Here is a 24,905-nt window from a genome sequence, read left to right on the forward strand (position 1 = left end):
GGGGAGCTCCAGCCACAACCTGGAGGTTGGCAACCATATCACCAAGGCAGACCTCCCTCAATTCACAGCCAGGGTCCTCAATTCACAGCCAGGGTCCTTTAACATAACGTGTGCTTTTCTAATTCCTGGTTTACATATACAGAAGAATTGTGGTGGTGGGATGGACAGCTCCACTTTCAGAACACAGGTTGAGTTGTGAAATTTCCTGTGCATTAAAGGGGGGGAACTCCCCGCAAACAGAAGATTAGCAGAGCAGGGAGAAAGCCCTTTTGCTTGTGTGCTGCTTGCAGGGAGCTTGTCAACACAAAGGATGTGTTCCCAAATGGGAGCTTCCACCTGCACATGTGGTGGGAATGTCTAACCGTTAGAAAATATTGGGAATCAAACCCACAAGGACTAGATTCAAGTCCAGTAGCACTGCAAAGAATAACAAGATTTTCAGGTTATCAGCCATCTTTAAGTAGTTGAAGGGCTGTCATATAAAGGATGGAGCAGTTGTTTTGTGTTGCTCCAGATGGTCGGACCAGAACTAACGGGTTGAAATTAAATCAAAAGAGTTTCCGGCTAAACATCAGGAAGAACTTTCTGACAGTTCGAATGGTTCCTCAGTGGAACAGGCTCGGGAACAGTGGAACCCTCGGGAAGGGGTGGTCTCTCTTCCTTTGGAGGTTTTTAAGCAGAAGCTAGATGGCCATCTGTCAGCATTGCCAATTCTGGGAACTTAGGCAGAAAATGAGAGGGAAGGAAGGCTTGCGTCAGTGCTTGGCTCTCGTGGCCCTTTCTTACATGCCCACGGTCATGCCGATTCGCCACTGCATGCCAGGATGTATGTGTGTAATTGTGTGTATGCCATGCACTGCCAACCAAGCCTGTGGGCACCTTTGGCATTCTGACATAGCTTGGTGGGCATAGCCACAAAACAGCTGCCACAGGAGGTGAAGCCAACTACAAAACTGTTGTCCCAGCTTCCCTTCATGCACACAGTGAAGATCCTTGTGTTGTGGTGGCAGCTGCTGCCAAAGCAACATTTTTAAAAGTCTGCACAAATCTGCGGTAGCCAATCAGAAGCCATGCTGGGCAAGGAAGAAGAAGAGTTGGTTTTTATATGCCGACTTTCTCTACCACTGAAGGAAGAATCAAACCTGCTTACAGTCACCTTCCCTTCCCCTCCCCACAACAGACACCCTGTGAGGTAGGGGGTGTGTGAGAGAGAGCTGTGACTAGCCCAAGGTCACCCAGCTGGCTTCGTGTGTAGGAGCAGGGAAACAAACCCAGTTCACCAGATCAGCCTCCGCGGCTCTTGTGGAGGAGTGGGGAATCAAACCCGGTTCTCCGGATCAGAGTCCACCATTTGAAACCTCTGTTCTTAACCACTACACCACGCTGGCTTTCTAAGCCCCACCTGGCCATGCCCACTTTCTAAAAACACTTGGTGGGCGCCAGAAAATATCTTGGCGGGCGTGGGCACCATGTAGGTGACCCCTGACCAAAAGATTATTCATATCAAGTCTCCACCCACAAGTCTCGGTTCCAAGCTGCAGACCTCACCGGTTGTACTTATTTATAGGAAATATTTATACGCTGCTTTTCAGTCGGGCAGCAGGCCTCCAAAGCAGAGAAGCCTGAAGACTATATTGCCATTCTGTGTTTGTAACATGTACCCAAAAATACTAACAGTGCATTCCTAAGCAGCGTTACGCCCTTCTAGGCTCATTGGCTTCAGTGGATTTAGAAGGGTGTTGATTCTGAACGGTCAAGAGCTTCCCACTTCAAAACTGAGCACGCACATGAAGCAAGCTTGACAGCCAGCAAAGTGTAGGGGTTAGTGTCAGGCTAGGACCTGGGAGTCCCAGATTTGAAGCCAGTGTGGTATAGTGGTTAAGAGTGGTGGTTTGGAGCGGTGGAGTCTGATCTGGAGAACTGGATTTGTTTCCCCGCTCCTCCACACGAAGACAGCTGGGTGACCTTGGGCTAGTCACAGCCCCACCTACCTCACAGGGTGTCTGTTGTGGGGAAGGGAAGGTGATTGTAAGCCGGGTTGATTCTTCCTTAAGTGGGAGAGAAAGTCGGCATAGAAAAACCAACTCTTCTTCTTCGCCCACTCTGCTCGTGGAAGGCAGGGTTTTCAAGGCGAGGGATGAACAGAGGTGGTTTGCCATGGCCTGTCTCTGTTCAGCAACCCTGGGCTTCCTTGGTGGTCTCCCATCCGAGTACTAAACAGGGTCGACTCTGCTTAGCTTCTGAGATCTGACTAGAGCAGGCTAGTTTGGGCTATCCAGGGCTCAGCAGAAGTTAATCTCAATTTTCCAAATTCAGGATGATGCAGTTCCCACACTAGATTGTACCCCCATCCAGCATATAGATGTTGGATAGAGGGAGAGATCTGAAATTTGGGGAAATGGGTCCCCTCTCTTGACCAGGTCTGTTCTCCTGCAAGGAGCCTTTAATGTTAAGTGATCTTCCTCGGAAGGTAGCTCGCTGATTTGAATACAAGTTACCATAAATAATAAACAAATATTATTTTTTAATTCATTTATACCCTGTCTTTCTCCCCTAATGGGGAACCAAAGTGGATTACATTATTCTCCTCTCCTCCATTTTATCCTCACAACAACCCTGTGAGGTAGGTTAGGCTGAGAGAGTGTGACTGGCCCAAAGTCACCCAGCAGGCTTCCATGGCACAAGTGGGTATTCGAACCTGGGTCTTCCAGTTACTAATCTGACCTCTTAACCGCCACACCATACTGGCTCTCTTAGTAAGTGTGCTTATCATAGTCTTATGCGTCCTAATTGAGAAATATGGCTGTAGCCCTAAAGAACACTTTCCTGGGAGTAAGCCTTATTGAATAAAATTGGACTTACTTCCAAGTAGACTTCCTTAAAACGTGTGCTCTAAATCCCATTGTATTCCATAGGACTTGTGTGCGTGTTAAGTGCCGTCAAGTCGCTTCCGACTCATGGCGACCCTATGAATCAATGTCCTCCAAAACATCCTATCATGCTCAGGTCTTGCAAATGAAGGGCCCTGGCTTTCTTACTTCTGAGTAAAGAAGCAATGGGTTGGCCTGCACGGTTCCTGCTTTTTCTTCCTCGCTTCCAACTAACCTCTCTCTTATCAATCCCGGTGAATGCTATTTTGTTCCTTGACCTCAAGCAAGAAGAAAAAATTAAAGAGAAAAAAAAAAAAGAGGGACTCGAGGAAATGATTAATAAAAGCAGATCGTTGTGGGGTGGAAAAAATGTGCCATTCCAATGCAAAAGATTAACCCTGCAGCATAACTCATGTAAACTCCCATCAACTCACAGTTCACCCATTACTTGCTTCCAAGTAATTTACAACCACTAATGCTTCTTCATTTAATGCCAGACTTCATGCCTAGCGCTATTGTTTATTTGTTTATTTGTCATACTTTTTCATACCTTTCTTTTAAAAATATATATTTATTAAAATTTACAATAATACAACATTAAAAAAACCTTCTTAACAAACATCGACCAGTGCTTATAAAACCTATAAAACATATAACTTTCTAAATAATCACTCTCTTTATGAACCACCACCAACAGTATCTAAACTTTTAAGAATGTTCTCCATCCTGGATATAGTGGGATTCCATATTCTATCCAATTCCTCTATGTTTTTGTTATTTTGATAGTAAGTTAATTTAATCAACATCAGATCTCCCTTACTTTGTCGAACCAACTATTTAAGCTTGGAGAGTTCGCTCCTTTCCAGCATCTGGCAAAATTTAGCCTTGCTAATGTTACCATATGGAGGAATACATCAAGAAGTTTCTTGTTCATAGTTGGTAAACAGTTTAACAAGATTATTTCTGGAGTCATGGGTATTTCTATTTCCAGACCTTTAGATATTATATTTATCACATTTTCCAGTAAACTGTAGCTCTAGTACACTCCCACCACATCTGCCTTATCCCTCTTATAAAACCAACATTTATTTGCGTCTTTAAGTTCGACATTTTCTGTATACTGATAGGGGATAGATGCCACATCTATACCATTTTATATAGATTCTCTCTGATAGATAAATCTATTGTGAAATTTAAACCTTTTGTGAATATAAATTCCCATTTGTCATCATCCAATACGTAGCCAAGCTTCTTATTCCACTTCTCTTGATGTTTATTTATTGTTGTTCTGCTCTTAGTTTACCTCAGACTACCAATTTTTCAAACTCATTGAGGGATCGTAGTGCTAACTTACCCTTTTTAACTAATGTGTTTATATAGTTCTAAATTTGAAGGTATTTGAAGTGTGTCAATAGACTTTTATTTTCTTCTGTTAAATCAGAATAAACAATTATTTGTGCTCCTTTTATCCAATGATTGTATTTATCTTTATCATTTCGCTTATAGCTAAGCCAGTTTGTGTACCTATATTTTCCATTGGCATGTTGGTTGTTACTGATGCTAATAAGGATCTTTCTGAGATTAATTTAATTTTAATCTGATCCCAAGCGCTCATTAAAGTGTTGATGACCGTGTTATCGTCGTTATATTCTTTTTTCCTTTTTCATACCTTTCTGATGCTCTGCGACTATCTGCTAATTAATGTAGCATATAATCCGACTCATAGCAACCCTATGAATCAATGTCCTCCAAAATGTCCTATCTTTGACAGCCTTGCTCAGGTCTTGCAAATTGAGGGCTGTGACTTCCTTTACTAAGTCAATCCATCCCTTGTTGGGTCTTCCTCTTTTCCTGCTGCCCTCAACTTTTCCTAGCACAACTGTCTTCTCTAGTGACTCTGTAGAGTTACTCCAGTCTAAATTCACTGATTTCAGTGGGTTTAAACTGGATTGACTCTGGCATAGATTACATACACTGATTGGGAGCAGTCCTAAAGTTGACTCAGAGGTACGTCTTATTCTATAACTATGGGGCTTACTTCCAGAAAAGTGCCTTTAGGATTCCAGCCTTAATCTAGCATCCTTTCATGAACACATGAAGCTGCCTTGTACTGAATCAGACCCTTGAGGGTCCATCAAAGTCAGTATTGTCTACTCAGACTGGCAGTGGCTCTCCAGGGTCTCAGGCAGAGGTCTTTCACATCACCTACTTGCCTACTCCCTTTCACTGGAGATGCTGGGGATTGAACCTGCGACCTTCAGTACGTCAAGCAGATGCTCTACCACTAAGCCATACAAATCAGTGCACAAACTATAAAGGCTCAGTTGAGCTCTTCTGCTGATGGAATCAACTCTCCAGATGCTTCGGAGCCACCCGTGATATAGCAGAGTCACCTCTGACCCAGTTGTATCTGTGTGTAACCACCCCCAGCTTTCCTCCCAGAAGGTGAGTTGTGTATGAGGTTCCCCCTGCTGCCATTATCACAACAACCTTGTGGGGTAGGTTGGGTGGGGAAGAGTGACTGACCCCAGGTCTCCTGGTGAGCTTCACAGTTGAGTGAGCATGAACCCGAGTCTTCCAAACCTAGCCCGACACGCTAGCCGCTACACCACACTGCCTCTTGACTGCCTGGTTCCCTGCATGCAGCTGCTTTCTCAGCGATCCACCCCCTGCTTCCAAGTCCTTTTCACCAACTATCACCAGCCACCACTTCCCTGCCAGCGTGGTGTAGTGGTTAAGAGCGGTGGTTTGGAGTGATGGAGTCTAATCTGGAGACCCGGGTTTGATTCCCCACTCCTCCACATGAGCGGCGGACTCTAATCTGGTGAAATGGGTTTGATTCCCCACGTCTCCATATGAAGCCTGCTGGGTGACCTTGGGCTAGTTACACTTTCTCAGAACTGTTTCAGCCCCACCTACCTCACAAGGTGTCTCTTGTGGGGAGGGGAAGGGAAGGTGATTGTAAGCCAGTTTAATTCTCCTTAAAAGGTAGAGCAAATTGGCATATAAAAAACCAACTCTTCTTCCTCTTCTTCTTCTTCTTCTTTCTAGCCAGTTCTCAGAGGACTTCACCCAGCACGAATGGGGTCTGACCAGCCAGAATGGGACATGCATTGCTATGCAATCACCATTACCTTATTTCTGGAATTTCTAACCACGTCATAACTTCATGCTAACTTTGGCAATAAAATACTTCACTTTTCTAGGGTTTGCATTGCTTTCTGGGTGTTTTAAGCTGCTGCTGCTTCTGTGTTTTGCTTTCTGGGTTGAGGAAAAAAGTAACTGTTGCTGCATATTTTCTGGCAGAGGGTAAAGAAACGTGGAAGATAACTGTCTTTGAGTGGGTGAGTGAGGGCAGGGCAAAGAAAAGCCTGGGTGGGTGAGGGCAGGGCAAAGAAAAGCCTGGGTGGCTGAGTGAGGGCAGGGCAAAGAAAAGCCTGGGTTGGTGAGTGAGGGCAGGGCAAAGAAAAGCCTGGGTGAATCAAAGGTTTCGGCAACGTTAAGGTGTTCCAATACCCTGATCTGTATGGCCCAGGCTAGCCTGATCTCTTCAAATCTCAGAAGCTAAGCAGGGTTGGCCTTGGTTAGTACTTGGATGGGAGACCTTCAAGGAAGTCCAGGGTTGCTATGAAGAGGTAGGCAACGGCAAATGACCTCCGTCCCTCTCTTGCCTTGAAAACCCTACAGGGTCGCCATAAGCGGTCTGCAACTTGATGACGCTTTCCACCACCAAGGAGTTCCAAGCAGGAGATGACCAGGATTTGCTTGTCAGCTTCTTCCTGCTTCCTTATAGACTGCAAACCTTGTCCCCCATCAAACGACAAGCTGTCTAAAGTAGGTTGGCTCACCAGCTGATTGATCATATTCAACTGATTGACAGTTTTCGCTGTCTACCTGAGGCTGCAAAAGCAGGAATTGTGTCGAATGCCTGGCAGGCTGCCATGTGTGGCTGGTTAGTTTTCTTTGGCTTAAACCGTGTGGGTCTGTTTCTCCCATACAGAGGTACAAAACGGCTCCAGCTAAGGAGCCCATTTGTAACCGTCACAGCGTGCTGTAGTGGTTAAGAGCGGTGGTTTGGAGCAGTGGACTCTGATCTGGAGAACCGGGTTTGATTCCCCACTACTCCACATGAAGTCACCTGGGTGACCATGGGCTAGTCACAGCTCTCAGCCACACCTACCTCACAGGGTGTCTGTTGTGGGGAGGGGCAGGGAAGGTGATTGTAAGCTGGTTTGATTCTTCCTTAACTGGTAAAGAAAGTTGGCAACTCTTCTTCTTCTTTAACAGTATATTCATTTAGAACATTTTTATGCCACCTCTTCAGGAACCTGCCCAAGACAGATTACCAAAATAAAAACAATAAAATCAAAACAGAGCAAGTAGAGCAGGGTGTGTCACCTGCATATTGGTGGAGTCTGACTCCAGATCCCCTGAGGATCTCTCCCAGTGGTTTCATGTACATGTTAAAGAACAGGAGCACAAGATGGAATCCTGTGGGACCTCCGTAGCATAAATGCCACGGGGCCAAGCAGCAGCCCCCCAGCCCAACTTTCTGGGATGGGCCAGTCAAGTAAAAACGGAATCACTGAAGCACGGTACCGCTCACTCCCAACAAGGGCAATATGGAAAACTCCCTCATTACGAAGCCATGTGTTTCGTCCCAAGAGAAAATGGGGACAAATGTAGTGCTTTATGGCTTGATGGTAAGGTCAAGGTAGTCCCCTGTGTAAGCACCGGGTCATTCTGACCCATGGGGTGACGTTTTCTAGGAAGACTATGTTTTACGGGGTGGTTTGCCAGTGCCTTCCCCAGTCGTCTTCCCTTTACCCCCAGCAAGCTGGGTACTCATTTCACCGACCTCGGAAGGATGGAAGGCTGAGTCAACCTTGAGCCGGCTACCTGAAACCGACTTCCGTAGGGATCGAACTCAGGTCGTGAGCAGAGCTTTTGACTGCAGTACTGCAGCTTACCGCTCTGCGCCACAGGGCTCTATGGCTTGATGGCATGCCCACAATTATTTGATCTGCCAAAAAGGAGACTCATAACGATTTACATACAGATAGCCCTTTTCCATAACTTCCACACTGTTATGTGTGCAGCGGGAAGCTGGAGTCTTTGTTGAGCTTGGAGCTTACTCAGGCTCCTTCACTTGCGTGTTCTATTGGTGCAAGAGGTTTCAGCCGCCCAATCACAGACTTGCGGGGGCGTGGCCCCGGGTGGCTGGGTTGGCATATAAGCCGGGTTGGTTGCACAGTTCTACAGTTCGGTTCTTGTTCGCCCAATAAAGCAGTTGCTGTTGGAACGCCGCCTCCGGTCTCGTGTATCGCCCACGCATACATAATACACACTATCTGGGGGATGCTATTATTCCTCTCGTTTCAAGGTCTCTCCTGGAAAATGCTTCTATGCCCTGCACTTCTCTGAATGTAACCAAATTAGAAATGAACGAATTCAAGCAAACAAAAAAGTTACCAAGAGAACAAGATAACAAACACTGGAAGAGAATCGTACAGGAAGAGATGCCAATGATTGACCTTGTCCAGTTTCCAGTGCCGAAAACCATACCCGCAAGTTCTGCAACAATGCCGCTCCAGTATTTTGATTTTAACAGGCACGGCCAGCACTGAATTAGAGCAAACAAGGTATTTTTTTCAGCTGGAGATCTTAGCCTGACAGAAAACACTAAACACTGAACATGAGTCACCAGTGTGATGCAGTAGCTAAAAAGGCAAATGTGATCTTGGGCTGTATCAACAGAAGTGTAGTGTCCAGATCACGCGAAGTGATGGTATCGCTTTACAGCGTGGTATAGTGGGTAAGAGCGGTAGTTTGTAAACCAACTCTTCTTCTTCTTCAAAGAGGGAGAATGTTCCTCCCAAGACTCTCCAGGTCTTGAAAGACTTTGCTTCAGTCAATCAGGGTTCCCTCCTAGTCCAAATAAGTTGGATTGTGTAGGGTAACTTTGGAATCTGAATAAAGCCATTTTAAAACCTAAGAATCTGGAGACCCAACACAACCAACCCGAAAGACAGCCAAGATGATTTCGGCATGAATCCCAGGAAAGACAACCAGATCCAACCAACATTAAAAAAGGTAAAGGTCCCCTGTACAAGCACTGGTCATTCCTGACCCATGGGGTGACATGATATCCTGACGTTTCCTAGGCAGACTATGTTTATGGGCTGGTCTGCCATTGCCTTCCCCAGTCATCTACACTTTACCCACAACAAGCTGGGTACTCATTTTACCGACCTCGGAAGGATGGAAGGCTGAGTCAACCTTGAGCCGACTACCTGAAACCAACTTCTGTCAGGATCGAACTCAGGTCGTGAGCAGAGCTTGGACTGTAGTACTGCAGCTTACCACTCTGCGCCATGGGGCAACCAGCATTAACCAACCAATAAAAGCTTTATTTATACAGATCATTTGCTGCCTGACTTTCCCACTGAGACACAAAGCAGACTACACAATTAAAGAAGTAGAAGAGTTGGTTTTCATATGCCGACTTTCTCTACCACCTTAAGGAAGAATCAAACCGGCTTACAATCACCTTCCCTTCCTCTTCCCACAACAGACACCCTGTGAGGTAGGTGGGACTGAGAGAGCTCTAAGGGAGCTGTGACTAACCCAAGGTCGCCCAGCTGGATTAATGTGGAGGTGTGAGGAAACAAATCCAGTTCACCAGATTAGCCTCCGCCGCTCATGTGGAGGAGTGGAGAATCAAACCTGGTTCTCCAGATCAGACTCCACCACTCCAACCACAGCTCTTAACCTCTACACCACGCTGGCTCTTGTATCAGTTTTACCATATTTCATTTAATATTTTCTTTCCCACAAAATGAATATAATGAATTATTCTTAAAAATCGGTCATTATAAAATCTTACTCTGTATCATATCTTCATATTTTAACTTGTTTATTTTCACTGGATTCTACTGTATTCGATACCTCTCCATTAATTAGACAAGCCAGCAGCCTGTAGTTGCATAACTGATTGTTTGCTTTTGGATATGGTTGGAGGGACCATATCTGGATCCACCTGCAAAACCAGCAGCCAAATTAAATATTATACTATGTGATTGCCAACTAGCTTTGGTGAAGGAGACAATAGTGGGCTCAATTCCAGAGGAAACAATTGACTAGCAACTGCTCTGCAGCAGCTTTTGTTCCAGAGAGACTGGTTTCTGGAGGTAGGGAGGCCTCCCCATAGGGTTCCCAGCTCCAAGTTGGGAAATACCTGGAGGTTTTTGGGGTGAAGCCTGAGGAGGGCAGGGTTTGGGGAGGGAAGGGACTTCAATGCCATAGAGTCCAATGGCCCAAGTAGCCATTTTCTCCAGGTGAACTGACCTCTATCGGCTGGAAATCAGTTGTAATAGCAGGAGATCTCCAGCCACCACCTGGAGATTGTTCACGGGGCTCTAATATTGTAGTAGTTTGTCTATGTGTTGGGGGTGGGGGTCTTAGTCACTTTAGGTATATATTGTATAATTTTCAAGACAAGTGTGTATTGTAATTCTGAACATAGCATATAATGAAGATTTGAGAAAACAGTGTGTTGCATTTGTGTTTAAATATTGTATGCTTTGGTGTAATAATTCGAGCCCACGTGCTGTTCTTGTTCTCAACGTTGTTATATTCAGCATAGGTTTGCCAGTTTCTATAAACCACCTGGAGGTTGGCAACCCTACCTCCCCGGCACACTGCATTTTCTTTTTTTTCTGTTTCCTGGTGGGCTGGCAGGCACCTCTCCAAGAGACAGGACATGCCCCAATTTGTAGTGGTTAGGCCAGGGGTCCCCAACCTTTTTGAGCCTGCTGGGCACCCTTGGGATTAAGGTTGCCAGCTCTGGGTTGGGAAATACCTGGAGATTTTGGGGGTGAACACACACGAACACATGAAGCTGCCTTATATTGAATCAGACCCCACCCTCCTCAGGCTCCACCGCCCAAAACTCCAGGTATTTCCCAGCCCAGAGCTGGCAACCCTGCTTATCCAATATAACAAGAAAAAAAAAACCCAGCTTTATTGGAAAGGGTGCTGAAGTTACCTCATGTGTAGGGTTGCCAGGTCTCTCTTTGCCACCGGTTAGGAGATTTTTGGGGTGGAGCCTGAGGGCAGCGGCGTTTGGGGAGGGTCTTCAATGACCTAGAGTCCACTTGCCAAAGCGGCCAGGGGAACTGATCTCCATCGGCTGGAGATCAGTTGTAATAGCAGGAGATCTCCAGCTAGTACCTGGAGGTTATATGAGAGGGCAGCACGTGGCTCAAAACTAAAAGATTACAACATAAACTACCAATAGAGAATTGTAAACATATATTATAAAGTCAAGCACTAACAAAACAAACAAACAACAACAAAACCAAACGTTCTAGAGGCCTCGCGGGGCTTAAGGCTAATTAGCTTACAATTGCAACTCAAATGTAGCCAAACTGGCTTAAAGGTAACATGTAATCACAACTCAAATGTAGCCAACCGGCTTGAAATGTTTTTGGTCGCCTCACAGTTCTTAAGGCTAAGCTAATTAGCTTCTATCACAATTCAAATTATAGCCAGCAGGCTTAATAATAATCACAAAGAGTAGCGAAATAGTAATAAGGAAAGAGGTCCATAATAGGGTCTGTCGCAAGAAGGACGCGTTTCGACCAAAGGTCTTCTTCAGCTTAACGACCCAAATGAGTGTTAAAGAGATGAAAGGCTCCCACTGGGACTTAATGAGACACCACTGTCTCAAATTTTGGTTGATTCAGAGTAAGGTATTACCAGAACATGTCAGGTAGCTCATCTTTGGAGTAATTACTCCATTTTTTTGATTCCTTACCACCTGGAGGCTGGCAACCCTACTCATGTGGCTTGTGTAGCTGGAACTTCCCCCTCCCTTTCTGTGGCCCAGCGACTGATTCCCGGCAAAATAGCCACACAGCTTCCCTCTGCTTAGGGCCCTGAGTGAAAACGAGATGCTTTTACAGGCTGGCGAGGAGGCCCCCGCAAAGCAAAGAATGGCCTTGGCCCCTCTCTGAACGGGTGAGCTTCAAAAAAACAAAAATGCAGTATTAGCCAAGAAGCAGTTTGGCTTGTTTGGGAACCAGCTGCGCCAAGTGTCATCACATCAGATTTAAGAGCTGTGCTCGCTGGAAGTTTTAGGACTACAGAAGCCGATTGTTCTGTTTGGGAGCTGGCTTAATCTCTTTAATGCATTCAGAAATACCTGGCGCAACTCTGCCAAAGGCCACGTTGATTGTACTCTAGATAAATGCCGTACATCCCATTGCTCGGCTGAAAATATCCTCTGCTAAAAAAGAAATCAAAGAGGATTGGGGCGGGGATGCATGACGAAGGCTTTTGTACATCTCCGGCTCACACCGCGCTTCCCCGTAGAACTCCGCGTCGCAGCATCAGCCCTAAAACTGGTGCCTGCATTTCGCCATATTTGAAAAGCATTAGTAGCTCTTATGGGTGACACAGGCTATAACATAAGAGAAGATATACGATCTGAACAGAAACCAGACTTTTTGTGTCCTTTTGGACAAAGATAGTAGATGAAAGCCTTTCAAGTTTACAGATTTCCTATCCAAGTTTCCCCTCAGACCTCACTTTACTAATGAAAAAGATACTCACGGACTTAGAACAGAGGGACCATCTTAAACTATGTGGTGATGCCAGAGGGAAATGTGCACCCTTCTTCTGGGGACAGAGCACCCCCTCTGTTCCAGTGCTCCCAGATTATCTTGAATTCTTAACCATTCCAACTTTTCGCAGACTTTTCTTCTTGGCCAGGCATAATGACTTAAAAAGGTAAAGGTCCCCTGTGCAAGCACCGGGTCATTCCTGACCCATGGGGTAACGCCACATCCCGACGTTCCCAAGGCAGACTTTGTTTTACAGTATGGTTTGCCAGTGCCTTCCCCAGTCATCTTCCCTTTACCCCCAGCAAGCTGTGTACTCATTTGACCGACCTCGGAAGGATGGAAGGCTGAGTCAACCTTGAGCCGGCTACCTGAAACCAACTTCTGTTGTGAGAAGAGCTTGGACTGCAGTACTGCAGCTTACCACTCTGCGCCATGGGGCCCTTTTTATAATGCCTTACCCCTCAATGAATTACCGTAACTGGCAGATTTTTGAGAATCCCAGTCGAGCAGAGAGTCTGCCTGTGTGGAAAGGCAAAGACAGAAACACTTATCCATTTTTTATTCAGTTGTGATTTATATTCTTCTGTAAGATTTTCTTTGATTACTCCATTGATTTCACACTTTCCTGTATGTTCTCATAACTACCACTTAATCCATCTGCTGTCTGGTAATGATAAGGCTGTTACTCTCTAAAGTGGACTAGTAAATTTCATTTTTAATACCTCTTTGAAACAGATAGCAAGCTTCTTTACGGCGGTGGTTCAGAAGTTGTTGTTCCAGAGTCATGACCCAGAGTTGACCACCATGGGACTTCCCTCTCCACCCACAAGAGAGGTGCAAATACTTATCCCGCCAGAGATCAAAGAAAAGCGAGTCAAGAACCTCGGATCTTTCTCTACAGCTATGCTTCCCGTTTGGTCCCCGTCAATTTCGTATTCACATTTCTACATCTAAATAAACCCAACCTTGAAGCTGCAAGGCTTATGGTCAGATGATCTTGGACACCAAATAAATGCTTGTTGGTTCTCCTTGGAAATGCCATTGGTTTTTAAATTGGCAACGCAGTAAAACAATATAGTAATGTTCAAGAGGGATTTTAAAAGAGACTAGAGCTGTAATGTGTGTGTGTGTTAAGTGCCGTCAAGTCGCTTCCAACTCATGGCGACCCTATGAATCAATGTCCTCCAAAACGTCCTATCTTTGACAGCCTTGCTCAGATCTTGCAAATGGAGGGATGTGGCTTCCTTTATTGAGTCAATCCATCTCTTGTTGGGTCTTCCTCTTTTCCTGCTGCCCTCAACTTTTCCTGGCATGATTGTCTTTTCCAGTGACTCTTGTCGTCTCATGATGTGACCAAAATACGATAGCCTCAGTTTAGTCATTTTAGCTTCTAGTGTCAGTTCAGTAATAGAGCTGTAATAGGATGGAACAATCAAGAAGGGCACCTTTATAATGGAATAGGACTGTCGTTTACAGAGTGGAGTTTATACCATTGTGCTGTAGTGGTTAAGAGCGGTGGACTCTAATCTGGTGAACTGAGTTGGTTTCCCTACTCCTACACATGAAGCCAGCTGGGTGACCTTGGGCTAGTCACGGTTCTCTCTGAACTCGTATCAGCTCACCTACCTCACAGGGTGTCTGTTGTGGGGAGGGGAAGGTGATTGTAAACCGGTTTGATGCTCCTTAACGGTAGAGAAAAAGCGGGGTATAAAAACCAACTCTTCTTCTTCATTGTCATTTGCCAGCGTGGTGTAGTGGTTAAGAGCAGTGGTTTGGAGTGGTGGACTCTGATCTGGAGAACTGGGTTTGATTCCCCACTCCTCCACTTGAGCGGTGGAGGCTAATCTAGTGAACTGGATTTGTTTCCCCACTCCTGCTCATGAAGGCAGCTGGGTGACCTTGGGCTAGTCACATCTCTCTCAGCCCCACCCACCTCACAGGTGCAATCGCCTTCCCTTCCCCTCCCCACAACAGACACCCTGTGAGGTAGGCTGGGCTGAGAGAGTTTGGAGAGAACTGTGATTAGCCCAAGGTCAACCAGCTGGCTTCTCGTGGAGGAGTGGGGAAACCAACCCAGTTCACCAGATTAGTGTCGGCCGTTCATGTGGAGGAGTGGGGAGTCAAACCTGGTTCTCCAGATCAGAGTCCACCGCTTCAAACCACCACTCTTAACCACTACACCAACAAATGGTTAAATGGGGGAATTCACTGCCAGTGGATATAGAAGAAGAAAGTTGGTTTTTATATCCCATTTTTTCCTCTACCATAAGGAGTCTCAAAGTGACTTATAATCCCTCCCCCAAAACAGACACTTTGGGCGAAAACGCATGGTCGCTTTATCCTCCTTTAATCCCTGTTTTAGCCAGGATCGAACGCACATTAGGCAAAACGCATGCGTCCGATCCTGGCTGAAACAGGGATTAAAGGAGGATAAAGCGACCATGCGTTTTCGCCCTTTGTGAGGCAGGTGGGACTGAGAGAGTTCTGAGAGAACTGTGACGTGTCCAAGGTCACCCAACAGGCCTCATGTGGAGGAGCGGGGAATCAAACCCGGATCCAGATTAGAGCCCATAGCTCCAAACCACTGCCCTTAACCACTATACCACGCTGGCTGGCTGGGAGAGAAAGGGAGATGGGAGTCTGACACAGGTGTGGGTGGGATCATGGGGCCTCCCAGCTTCGGGGCCAGAACCCAGAGTTTTGCCTCCATATTCCATCTCATTAGTGGGTGGGGGAAGATGGCTTGCTTAATTGTGCCTGTCAAGAAACTGAACCCCTTAGTGCAGTTTCTCGTTCTCTTACACTTTGGTTCAGGCTTCAGGCCTACAACAGAAAAGTTTAAGTTGGAAAAATAACTGTGCTGTTGCTTGAAATTCAGCAAGCTGTGACCTTTTGTAACTGAGATAAGAGTCCAGGTGCTGGGAGGAGGCAGCTTCTATCCTGACTCTCCTGTAATCTCCAAGGCCGAGAACAGTAGAGCCACATTCCATCCATTTAGTGGAGATGAAATCTTGAGCCCCAATTAGGGTTGCCAACCTCCAGGTACTTTAGATCAAAATGACAGCGCGTAAGCTCATTTGTATATGCAATTTACTGACATAAAATTCCAAGTTAACAAAATCAAAAATAATACTCCATAGAGAAGTCCAAGAGAATCTAATGTTCTGTTTAGTCACAGTTGAACATGTAAATTCCTGAAAGTCGAACTAACACAAAATTTGTAGGTTGATTCACCAATTAAACATCAAAAATCAAATTTTTGATGTTTAATTGGTGAATCAACCTACAAATTTTGTGTTAGATTTTCAGGAATTTCAGGAATTTCAATGTTCAACTGTGACTAAACAGAACATTAGATTCTCTTGGACCTCTCTATGGAGTATTATTTTTGATTTTGTTAACTTGGAATTTTATGTCAGTAAATTGCAAATACAAATGAGCTTACGTGCTGTTATTTTGTTCTAAATTAACAATGTCAACCTCCAGGTACTAGCTGGAGATCTCCTGCTATTACAACTGATCTCCAGCCGATAGTGATCAGTTCATCTAGAGCAGTGGTTCCCAACCTTTTTTTGACCAGGGACCACTAGGACTTTTTTGTTTGGTGCAGGGACCCCAAGGTTCAAAATAAAAATTCTGAGAATTTGAAAATAAATTTAATCATAACTGTTAGTTAAACATTAAACTTAGAATCATATTTGAATATATATTTTTATAATAGAGAACTTTTAATTGAAAATATTAATTTATTATGGGGTTATAACTTTGTTTCGCGGACCTTAATTTAGTTCTCGCGGACCCTGGGGGTCCATGGACCCCTGGTTGGGAACCAGTGATCTAGAGAAAATGGCTGCTTTGGCAATTGGAGCCTATGGCATTGAAGTCCCTCCACTCCCCAAACCCCGCCCTCCTCAGTGGGGAATCAAACCTGGTTCTCCAGATTAGAGTCCGCCGCTCGTAACCATTGCTCTTAGCCACTATACCATGCTAGCATTTTCAGTCCAGTTTTGTTCTTGGTGCCTTATTCATGTCTCCTTGATCCAACCTTGGACCTTTTCATTTTGTGCCCGCTTTATGGGTCAGACGTGCTGTCTGTCCATACTGACACTCTTGGGAAAAGTGCACTTTGACTGATGGAAAATTTCTGCTGGAATGATAACATCTGGTAATCTGAACTGTTATCACTGTGTAGTTAGTCCTTTTGATTTAGCATTTGTTATTTTAATCCTCACTGCTTTTATTAATATTCTTGCACAATTTTTATAAATCACTTGAATTATATCTTGTGGTGTTTTGTCTTCAGGTGGCTTTAATGTAATTTCAGTACCTAGGCCTACGTGGCTACCTACCATGGGTGACTTTCTTGATTTTAATCCCAGGAAGGTTGGAAGCTTGTTCCTTGGCTTCTGGCTGTTTGGGTAGTGAGAAAGGGTTGGTGGAATCTACTAAAACTGAAGTGTGAGGACTCATACCCTAGGGTTCTGTAATTTTGTGTGTTAGAATCATAGAATCAGAGTTGGAAGGGACCACCAGGGTCATCTAGTCGAACCCCCTGCACAATGCAGGAAATTCACAACTACCCCCCACACCCCCAGTGACCAGAAGATGGCCAAGATGCCCTCCCTCTCATCACCTGCCTAAGGTCACAGAATCAGCATTGCTGACAGATGGCCATCTAACCTCTTCTTAAAAACCTCCTTGGAAGGAGAGCTTACCACCTCCCGAGGAAGTTTGTTCCACTGAGGAACTGCTCTGTTAGAAAATTCTTCCTAATGTCTAGATGGAAACTCTTGATTTAATTTCAGCCCGTTCGTTCTGGTCCGACCTTCTTGGGCAACAGAAAACAATTCAGCACCATCCACTATATGACAGCTCCTCAAGTACTTGAAGATGGTTATCATATCCCCTCTCAGTCTTCTCCTCTTCAGGTAAACATACCCAGCTCCTTCAACCTTTCCTCATAGGACTTTGTCTCCAGACCCCTCACCATCTTTGTTGCTCTCCTCTGGACATGTTCCAGCTTGTCCACATCTTTCTAAAATTGTGGTGCCCAAAACTGAACACAGTACTCTAGGTGAGGTCTAACCAGAGCAGAGTAAAGCGATACCATCACTTCACATGATCTAGACACTATACGTCTGTTGATGCAGCCCAAGACCGCATTTGCCTTTTTAGCTACCGAATCACACTGCTGATTCATTTGCTGGTCCATCCCGAGAATCCCTTGGACTGAGGTTGACAGTGTCTACATGCAGCTGCACAGTATGTGGTCACATACCTAGCAGCACAACTCACTGACTTGGTGACATGCTTAAGCAATACATCTGATTGGTCAACTCGGATCAGGACAACTGCTGCTAGTTTTGTTACACCAAGCACGGGTGGGGGGGTCATCTCCTTTTATTGGGGGAAATTAGCTGGAGACGGATAGAGCTGCACGAGAGGCTGGTGTTGGGGGGGTCTTTGAGCCAGTTCTACTCCAGGTGAGCAAACCAGTGGAAGGTACCCAATAAAGAGGCTTTTTATGAGTTTTATGGATTTCATTAAGTCATCACATGAGTTGCACACACACACAAACAATTCCCAACACATCCCCCCTCCAAGGCTGCCATCTCCGGGTTAGGAAATTCCTGAAGATCTGGGGATGGAGCCTGGGGGGTGCTGTTTGGGGAGGGCGCTCAGTTGGGACATGATGCCATTAGAGTACACCTTCCAAAGCAGCCACCATCTCTGTGGCCAGGAGATCAGTTGTATTTCCAGATCTCCAAGCTCCACCCAGAGGCACCTACCCTCCCTTTTGATCCTGAGACATTTCTCTTTCGTGCTATTATTTTGCATCAGTGTTTTAATTAAATATTCAAATTTGTGAGCACTTTGTGTACTATTCATTATTCACTTTCTTTGTACTATTCGTTATTTATTCTCATTCTACATAATTTTATCGCTTTTAATGACATTTCTAAATTATTTCTTTCTCTACCTTTTCTGCTTACATCTGTTTTTTTCTTCTATGAGTCTTCATCCAGTTCACTTATCGCTATGCTTGAGTGTCTGTATAAGGCGTTCTAAAATGTATAGATATCAATTAGAACTTGGTTAAAGAAAGCCAATATTCACATTTCACTTCATTCAAAGCCTCTTGGTACACCACCAGCTTAAAACAGCCACCCTACACCAAGCAAAAAAAGTTCCCTCAATGACCTCTCCGCTTAATGTACTTTGCAATATTGTTGTGAGGATAAAGTGGGCCATTTATGCATGGGAGGTTTTGCCCTGGATTTGCCACTCTTTAGATGCACATTTGCCCCCAACCGAACAATAAGCCCTCATGCAGTTTCGAGAATTCGGATGGGGAAAATGTGCATCTAGAGAGCGGCAAATCCTCCCATGCATAAACCGTTGTTGTGAGGATAAAGTGTGAGTGTATGCGGGGGAAGCACGAGCTCCCTGGAGGAAGGGCAGAAGGAAAATATAACGAATAAGTGTTAATATCGCAAGTGCTATAAAATCCTTCAGCAGTAGAGAAGGGGCCCACCTAACGTCTACTTTCTTGGCTGGCCCCGGGATCCGATCTCTGAAGATCTCCCAGGCCTCCCAATGCACGAACATCCATGCAACGCATGCCTTTTGGGAAGGAAAAGGGCAGCAATCGATGTTTCGGTGCTCTTTCACACAGCCTCACAACCACAGCCGGGCTCCTATCGACGACTCGGCGCTCGACCGCCATTGCCTTCTCAGGTCAATGCCGGCCTGTTTTTTAAACACCGGCTCGGGACGACCTCAATTAACCGCCGATCGGTCGACGCTTCAATAAACTCGGTCACCGACGGGGACGTTAAAAAAAAAAAAGAAAGAAGAAAAGACAAGCAAACGTTAAAAAAGCACACACAACGGCAACTATCCGAGCGAGGACCCAAGGCGCAGGCGCGGACGAATCGTTTTTTTCCCTCCTCCCACCCTCACGACGTCGCGCGCGTGCGCAGATGACAAGCCAGCGGCGTTTTCGACGCCTGCGCATTGAGCGGCTTCGGGCGCTAAGGAGGCTGTGTAGAGAAACCGAGAAGGGAGGGGGGAGGCGCACCACTCTCCGGTCGCTGGATCTCCGCACGGCGCATGCGCCTCGGCGGCGTTCGGCGACGTTCCCCTCCCCCTATCCTCCTCCTGTTTTGAACGCCCTCGTTCTATGGGGCGCGCGCGTCGGCCGTTACCCTAGCAGCAACCGCCGCGTGGGGGAGGGGGAGGAAAGGGGCGGCGCGCGAGGAAGATGCCGGGCAAGCTGAAGGTCAAGATCGTCGCGGGGCGGCACCTGCCCGTCATGGACCGAGCCAGCGACCTGACCGACGCCTTCGTGGAGGTTTGCCGGGGGAGGGGGCTGGGCCGGCAGAATCCAAGCACCCGCCGCCATTGCTAGGGGCCTCCTCTGCCCCCCTCATCCCGTGGCAGGCACCGGCGGGCACTTGCACGCCCCTCCCGGGTGCCTAGAGTGACAGAAACGGGAGGAGGTCAATCCTTTAAATATTAAGGGGAAGGGCTGTAGCTCAGTGGTAGTGCCTCTGCTTGGCATGCAGAAGGGCCCCAGGTTCAGTCCCTGGCATCTCCAGTTAAAGGGACCAGGCAGGTAGGTGATGTGAAAGACCCCTGCCTGAGACCCTGGAGAGCTATGGAAGTGGTCGTGGCTCAGTGGTAGAGCATCTGCTGGGCATGCAGAAGGTCCCAGGTTCAGTCCCTGGCATCTCCAGTTAAAGGGACCAGGCAGGTAGGTGATGTGAAAGACCCCTGCCTGAGACCCTGGAGAGCTATGGAAGTGGTCGTGGCTCAGTGGTAGAGCATCTGCTGGGCATGCAGAAGGCCCCAGGTTCAGTCCCTGGCATCTCCAGTTAAAGGGACCGGGCAGGTAGGTGATGTGAAAGACCCCTGCCTGAGACCCTGGAGAGCTATGGAAGTGGTCGTGGCCCAGTGGTAGAGCATCTGCTGGGCATGCAGAAGGGCCCCAGGTTCAGTCCCTGGCATCTCCAGTTAAAGGGACCAGGCAGGTAGGTGATGTGAAAGACCCCTGCCTGAGACCCTGGAGAGCTATGGAAGTGGTCGTGGCTCAGTGGTAGAGCATCTGCTGGGCATGCAGAAGGGCCCCAGGTTCAGTCCCTGGCATCTCCAGTTAAAGGGACCGGGCAGGTAGGTGATGTGAAAGACCCCTGCCTGAGACCCTGGAGAGCTATGGAAGTGGTCGTGGCCCAGTGGTAGAGCATCTGCTGGGCATGCAGAAGGGCCCCAGGTTCAGTCCCTGGCATCTCCAGTTAAAGGGACCAGGCAGGTAGGTGATGTGAAAGACCCCTGCCTGAGACCCTGGAGAGCTATGGAAGTGGTCGTGGCTCAGTGGTAGAGCATCTGCTGGGCATGCAGAAGGGCCCCAGGTTCAGTCCCTGGCATCTCCAGTTAAAGGGACCGGGCAGGTAGGTGATGTGAAAGACCCCTGCCTGAGACCCTGGAGAGCTATGGAAGTGGTCGTGGCCCAGTGGTAGAGCATCTGCTGGGCATGCAGAAGGGCCCCAGGTTCAGTCCCTGGCATCTCCAGTTAAAGGGACCAGGCAGGTAGGTGATGTGAAAGACCCCTGCCTGAGACCCTGGAGAGCTATGGAAGTGGCCGTGGCTCAGTGGTAGAGCATGTGCTGGGCATGCAGAAGAGCCCCAGGTTCAGTCCCTGGCATCTCCAGTTAAAGGGACCGGGCAGGTAGGTGATGTGAAAGACCCCTGCCTGAGACCCTGGAGAGCTATGGAAGTGGTCGTGGCTCAGTGGTAGAGCATCTGCTGGGCATGCAGAAGGGCCCCAGGTTCAGTCCCTGGCATCTCCGGTTAAAGGGACCAGGCAGGTAGGTGATGTGAAAGACCACCTGCCTGAGACCCTGGGGAGTCGCTGCCGGTCTGAGTAGACAATAGTGACTCTGATGGACCAAGGGTTTGGATCAGTAGAAGGCAGCTTCATAGGGAGGGCCTGTGGCTCAGTGGCGGAGCATCTGCTCGGTGTGCAGAAGGGCCCCAGGTTCAATCCCCCCAGCATCTCCAGTTAAAGGGACCGGGCAAGTAGGTGATGGGAAAGACCCCTGCCTGAGGCCCTGGAGAGCCTTAGAGAGGGGCTGTGGCAGTCGTAGAGCTTGTTTGGCATGCAGAAGGTCCCAGGTTCAACCCCTGGTATCTCCAGTTAAAGGGACCAGGAAGGTAGGTGATGTGAAAGACCCCTGCCTGAGACCCTGGAGAGCCACTGCCAGTCTGAGTAGACAATACTGATCTTGATGGACCAAGCAGGCAGGTAGGTGATGTGACAGACCCCTGCCTGAGACCCTGGAGAGCTATGGAAGTGGCCGTGGCTCAGTGGTAGAGCATGTGCTGGGCATGCAGAAGAGCCCCAGGTTCAGTCCCTGGCATCTCCAGTTAAAGCGACCAGGCAGGTAGGTGATGTGAAAGACCACCTGCCTGAGACCCTGGGGAGCCGCTGCCAGTCTGAGTAGACAGTACTGACTTTGATGGACCGAGGGTCTGGTTCAATATAAGATAGCATCATGTGTTCGTCTGTTCATGTGCCTCTTCATAGTAGCCCTGGTATTCTATATATCTTCTTAGGACTGCTGTGGATCAGTGGTGGAGCATCTGCTCGGCATGCAGAAGGTCCTAGGTTCAGTCCCCCCTGGCATCTCCAGTAAAAGGGACTAAGCAAGTAGGTGATGGGAAAGACCTCTGCCTGAGACCCTGGAGAGCCGCTGCCAGTCTGAGTAGACAATGCTGACTTTGATGGACCAAGGGTCTGATTCAGTAGAAGGCATCTTTGTGTAGGTATTCATGTGTGTAAACAGGTGGGCCAGTAGAATAATCGACGCACAAAGTTGGAAGGGACTACCAGGGTCATCTAGTCCAAGCTCCTTACAAAATGTAGGAAATTCAATGCAGTAGGAAGAGGGGTTGTGGCTCAGTGGTAAGCATCTGCTTGGCATGCAGCAAGTCCCAGGTTGAATCCCCGGCACCTCCATTTAAAGGGACTAGGCAAGCAGGTGACGTGAAAGACCTCTGCCTGAGACCCTGGAGAGGAGCTGCTGGTCTGAGTAGACAATACTGACGTTGATGGACCAAGGGTCTGATTCAGTATAAGGCAGCTTCATGTGTTCAAGGGAAATTCGCATGATGTGTGGTGGCAGCTGGTTTCATGTGGCCCTGTGAATTTTATTTATTTATTTATTTAGATTTATACCCCCGCCCTCTATCCCCAGCTGAAGCCAGGTTCAGGGGGGCTAACATCACAATGTAAAATACAATAAAATACTATAAAGTACAATAAAATCACAATATAAAAACACTTCGACATCCCTAAAACATCAATAAATTGCAAACAAGTGGAGCTCCCATAGAGGCCATTATAGGCCTGGAAAGGCAGTCAGAGCTCCTACATGATGTCAGACCCCAACAATAGTTGGAACAACATATAAACCCAAAAAGCGGGGATAATGAATGAATGGATACGAGAAGTTGCTTGGTACCAAATCAGGCAGACTTGCCTGGCAATGTATAACTAGTAATTTAAAGGGACAGTTCAGACGTTACAAAGTTTGCGTGTACCCCCGTGGCCTTGCACTGGTTCTTGTGGTGGCTCTGGAAGTTCTGTGTTTGGACTGTAATTCCCAGGCGCCTGAGGCCCCATCCAGATAAGGGCTGTTGGGAGAGGGGACTTAAGACTTCCTTTGACCTGAAATGGCCCCAGGGAGCTGGTGTTGCCTGGTGGGGAAAAACTTATACATAGGTTATGTGTACATAGCCTGATAGTCTAGGCAAGCCTGATCTCTTCAGTTCTCAGAAGTGAATAAGACTTTGTCGAAGGCTTTCACGGTCAGAGTTCATTGGTTCTTGTAGGTTATCCGGACTGTGTGACTGTGGTCTTGGTATTTTCTTTCCTGACGTTTCACCAGCAGCTGTGGCAGGCATCTTCAGAGGAGTAACACTGAAGGACAGTGTCTCTCAGTGTCAAGTGTGTAGGAAGAGTAATATATAGTCAGAAAGGGTTTGAGCTGAATCATTGTCCTGCAAAAAGTATCACAGGTAATGTGCTAATCATTGTCCGGTAAGTATCAAGATAATGTGCTAATGAGGGTGTGGTATGTTAATATGGAACCATTGTATCCTGAAGTGATCTGTTAATGTGTGAAATCCAAAGCTAATCTGCATGGCTGTTGTGGATTGTAGTCTTTGTTAGTCTGGAGATTGTAGTCTGGAGACCCCCTCACCTCTGCAGGAGTATATCGTATACCTTGCAGTTGTGGAGAAGTTTACATCGGGACCACAAAACGCAGCATACAAACAAGGATAAAAGAACATGAAAGATACTGCAGACTTGGCCAACCTGAGAAATCAGCAGTGGCTGAACATGGACTGACACAAACAGGACACAGGGTCTTATTCCAAGACACTGAAAGACTGGACAATTCTACCAACTATTTTGTCAGATTGCACAGAGAAGCCATTGAAATTCATAAACATCAGCACAACTTTAACAGAAAAGAGAGTTTTAAGAATGAATAAGGCTTGGCTTCCTGTCCTGAAAACCTCCAGACTAACAAAGACTACAATCCACAATAGCCATGCAGATTAGCTTTGGATTTCACATATTAACAGATCACTTCAGGATACAATGGTTCCATATTAACATACCACACCCTCATTAGCACATTATCTTGATACTTACAGGACAATGATTAGCATATTACCTGTGATACTTTTTGCAGGACAATGATTCAGCTCAACCCAACCCCTTTCTGACTATATATTACTCTTCCTACACACTTGACACTGAGAGACACTGTCCTTCAGTGTTACTTCTCTGAAGATGCCTGCCACAGCTGCTGGCGAAACGTCAGGAAAGAAAATACCAAGACCACGGTCACACAGCCCGGATAACCTACAAGAACCAATGAATAAGACTTGTTTTTTATACCCTGATTTTCTCTTCCTTTTAAGGAGACTCAAACAGACTTACAATCGCCTTCCTCTCCCCAAAACAGACATATTGTGACATAGGTGGGGCTGAGAGAGTTTGGAGAGAACTGTGACTAGCCCAAGGTCCCCCAGCGGGCTGCATGTATAGGAGTGGGGAAACAAATCTGGTCAGCCATGGTTAGTACTTGGATGGGAGACCACCAAGGAAGTCCAGGGTTGCTTCATAAAGGCAGGCAATGGCAATCCACCTCTGAACGACTCTTGCCTTGAAAACCCTGCGGCGGGGGTCTCCTGTGGGCACATTTGGGATTCTGACAAGGCATGGTAGGTGCAGCAACAAAATGGCTGCTGCGGGAGGCGAGGCCAGCCACAAAATGATCCCCACAGCTTAACGTCAGTAACACAGTGTAGATCCTTGTGCTGTGGTGGCAGCTGC

At 46.9% G+C, this 24,905-nt stretch overlaps 1 protein-coding gene across 1 annotated transcript in view; it reads left to right on the forward strand.

The window, feature by feature from the left end:
- The first annotated feature begins 19,748 nt into the window (after positions 1–19,748).
- Positions 19,749–24,905, forward strand: part of C2CD5 (C2 calcium dependent domain containing 5) — a 113,156-nt gene continuing 107,999 nt past the window's right edge. Inside the window, exon 1 of the mRNA XM_056846609.1 lies at positions 19,749–19,850. Within this exon, the coding sequence (XP_056702587.1) occupies positions 19,761–19,850 (90 nt within the window). The 5' untranslated portion in view covers positions 19,749–19,760. The remainder of the gene's footprint in view (positions 19,851–24,905) is intronic.

This window comes from Euleptes europaea, chromosome 3 (genome assembly GCF_029931775.1).
Source record: "Euleptes europaea isolate rEulEur1 chromosome 3, rEulEur1.hap1, whole genome shotgun sequence".
Lineage (NCBI taxonomy): Eukaryota > Metazoa > Chordata > Lepidosauria > Squamata > Sphaerodactylidae > Euleptes > Euleptes europaea.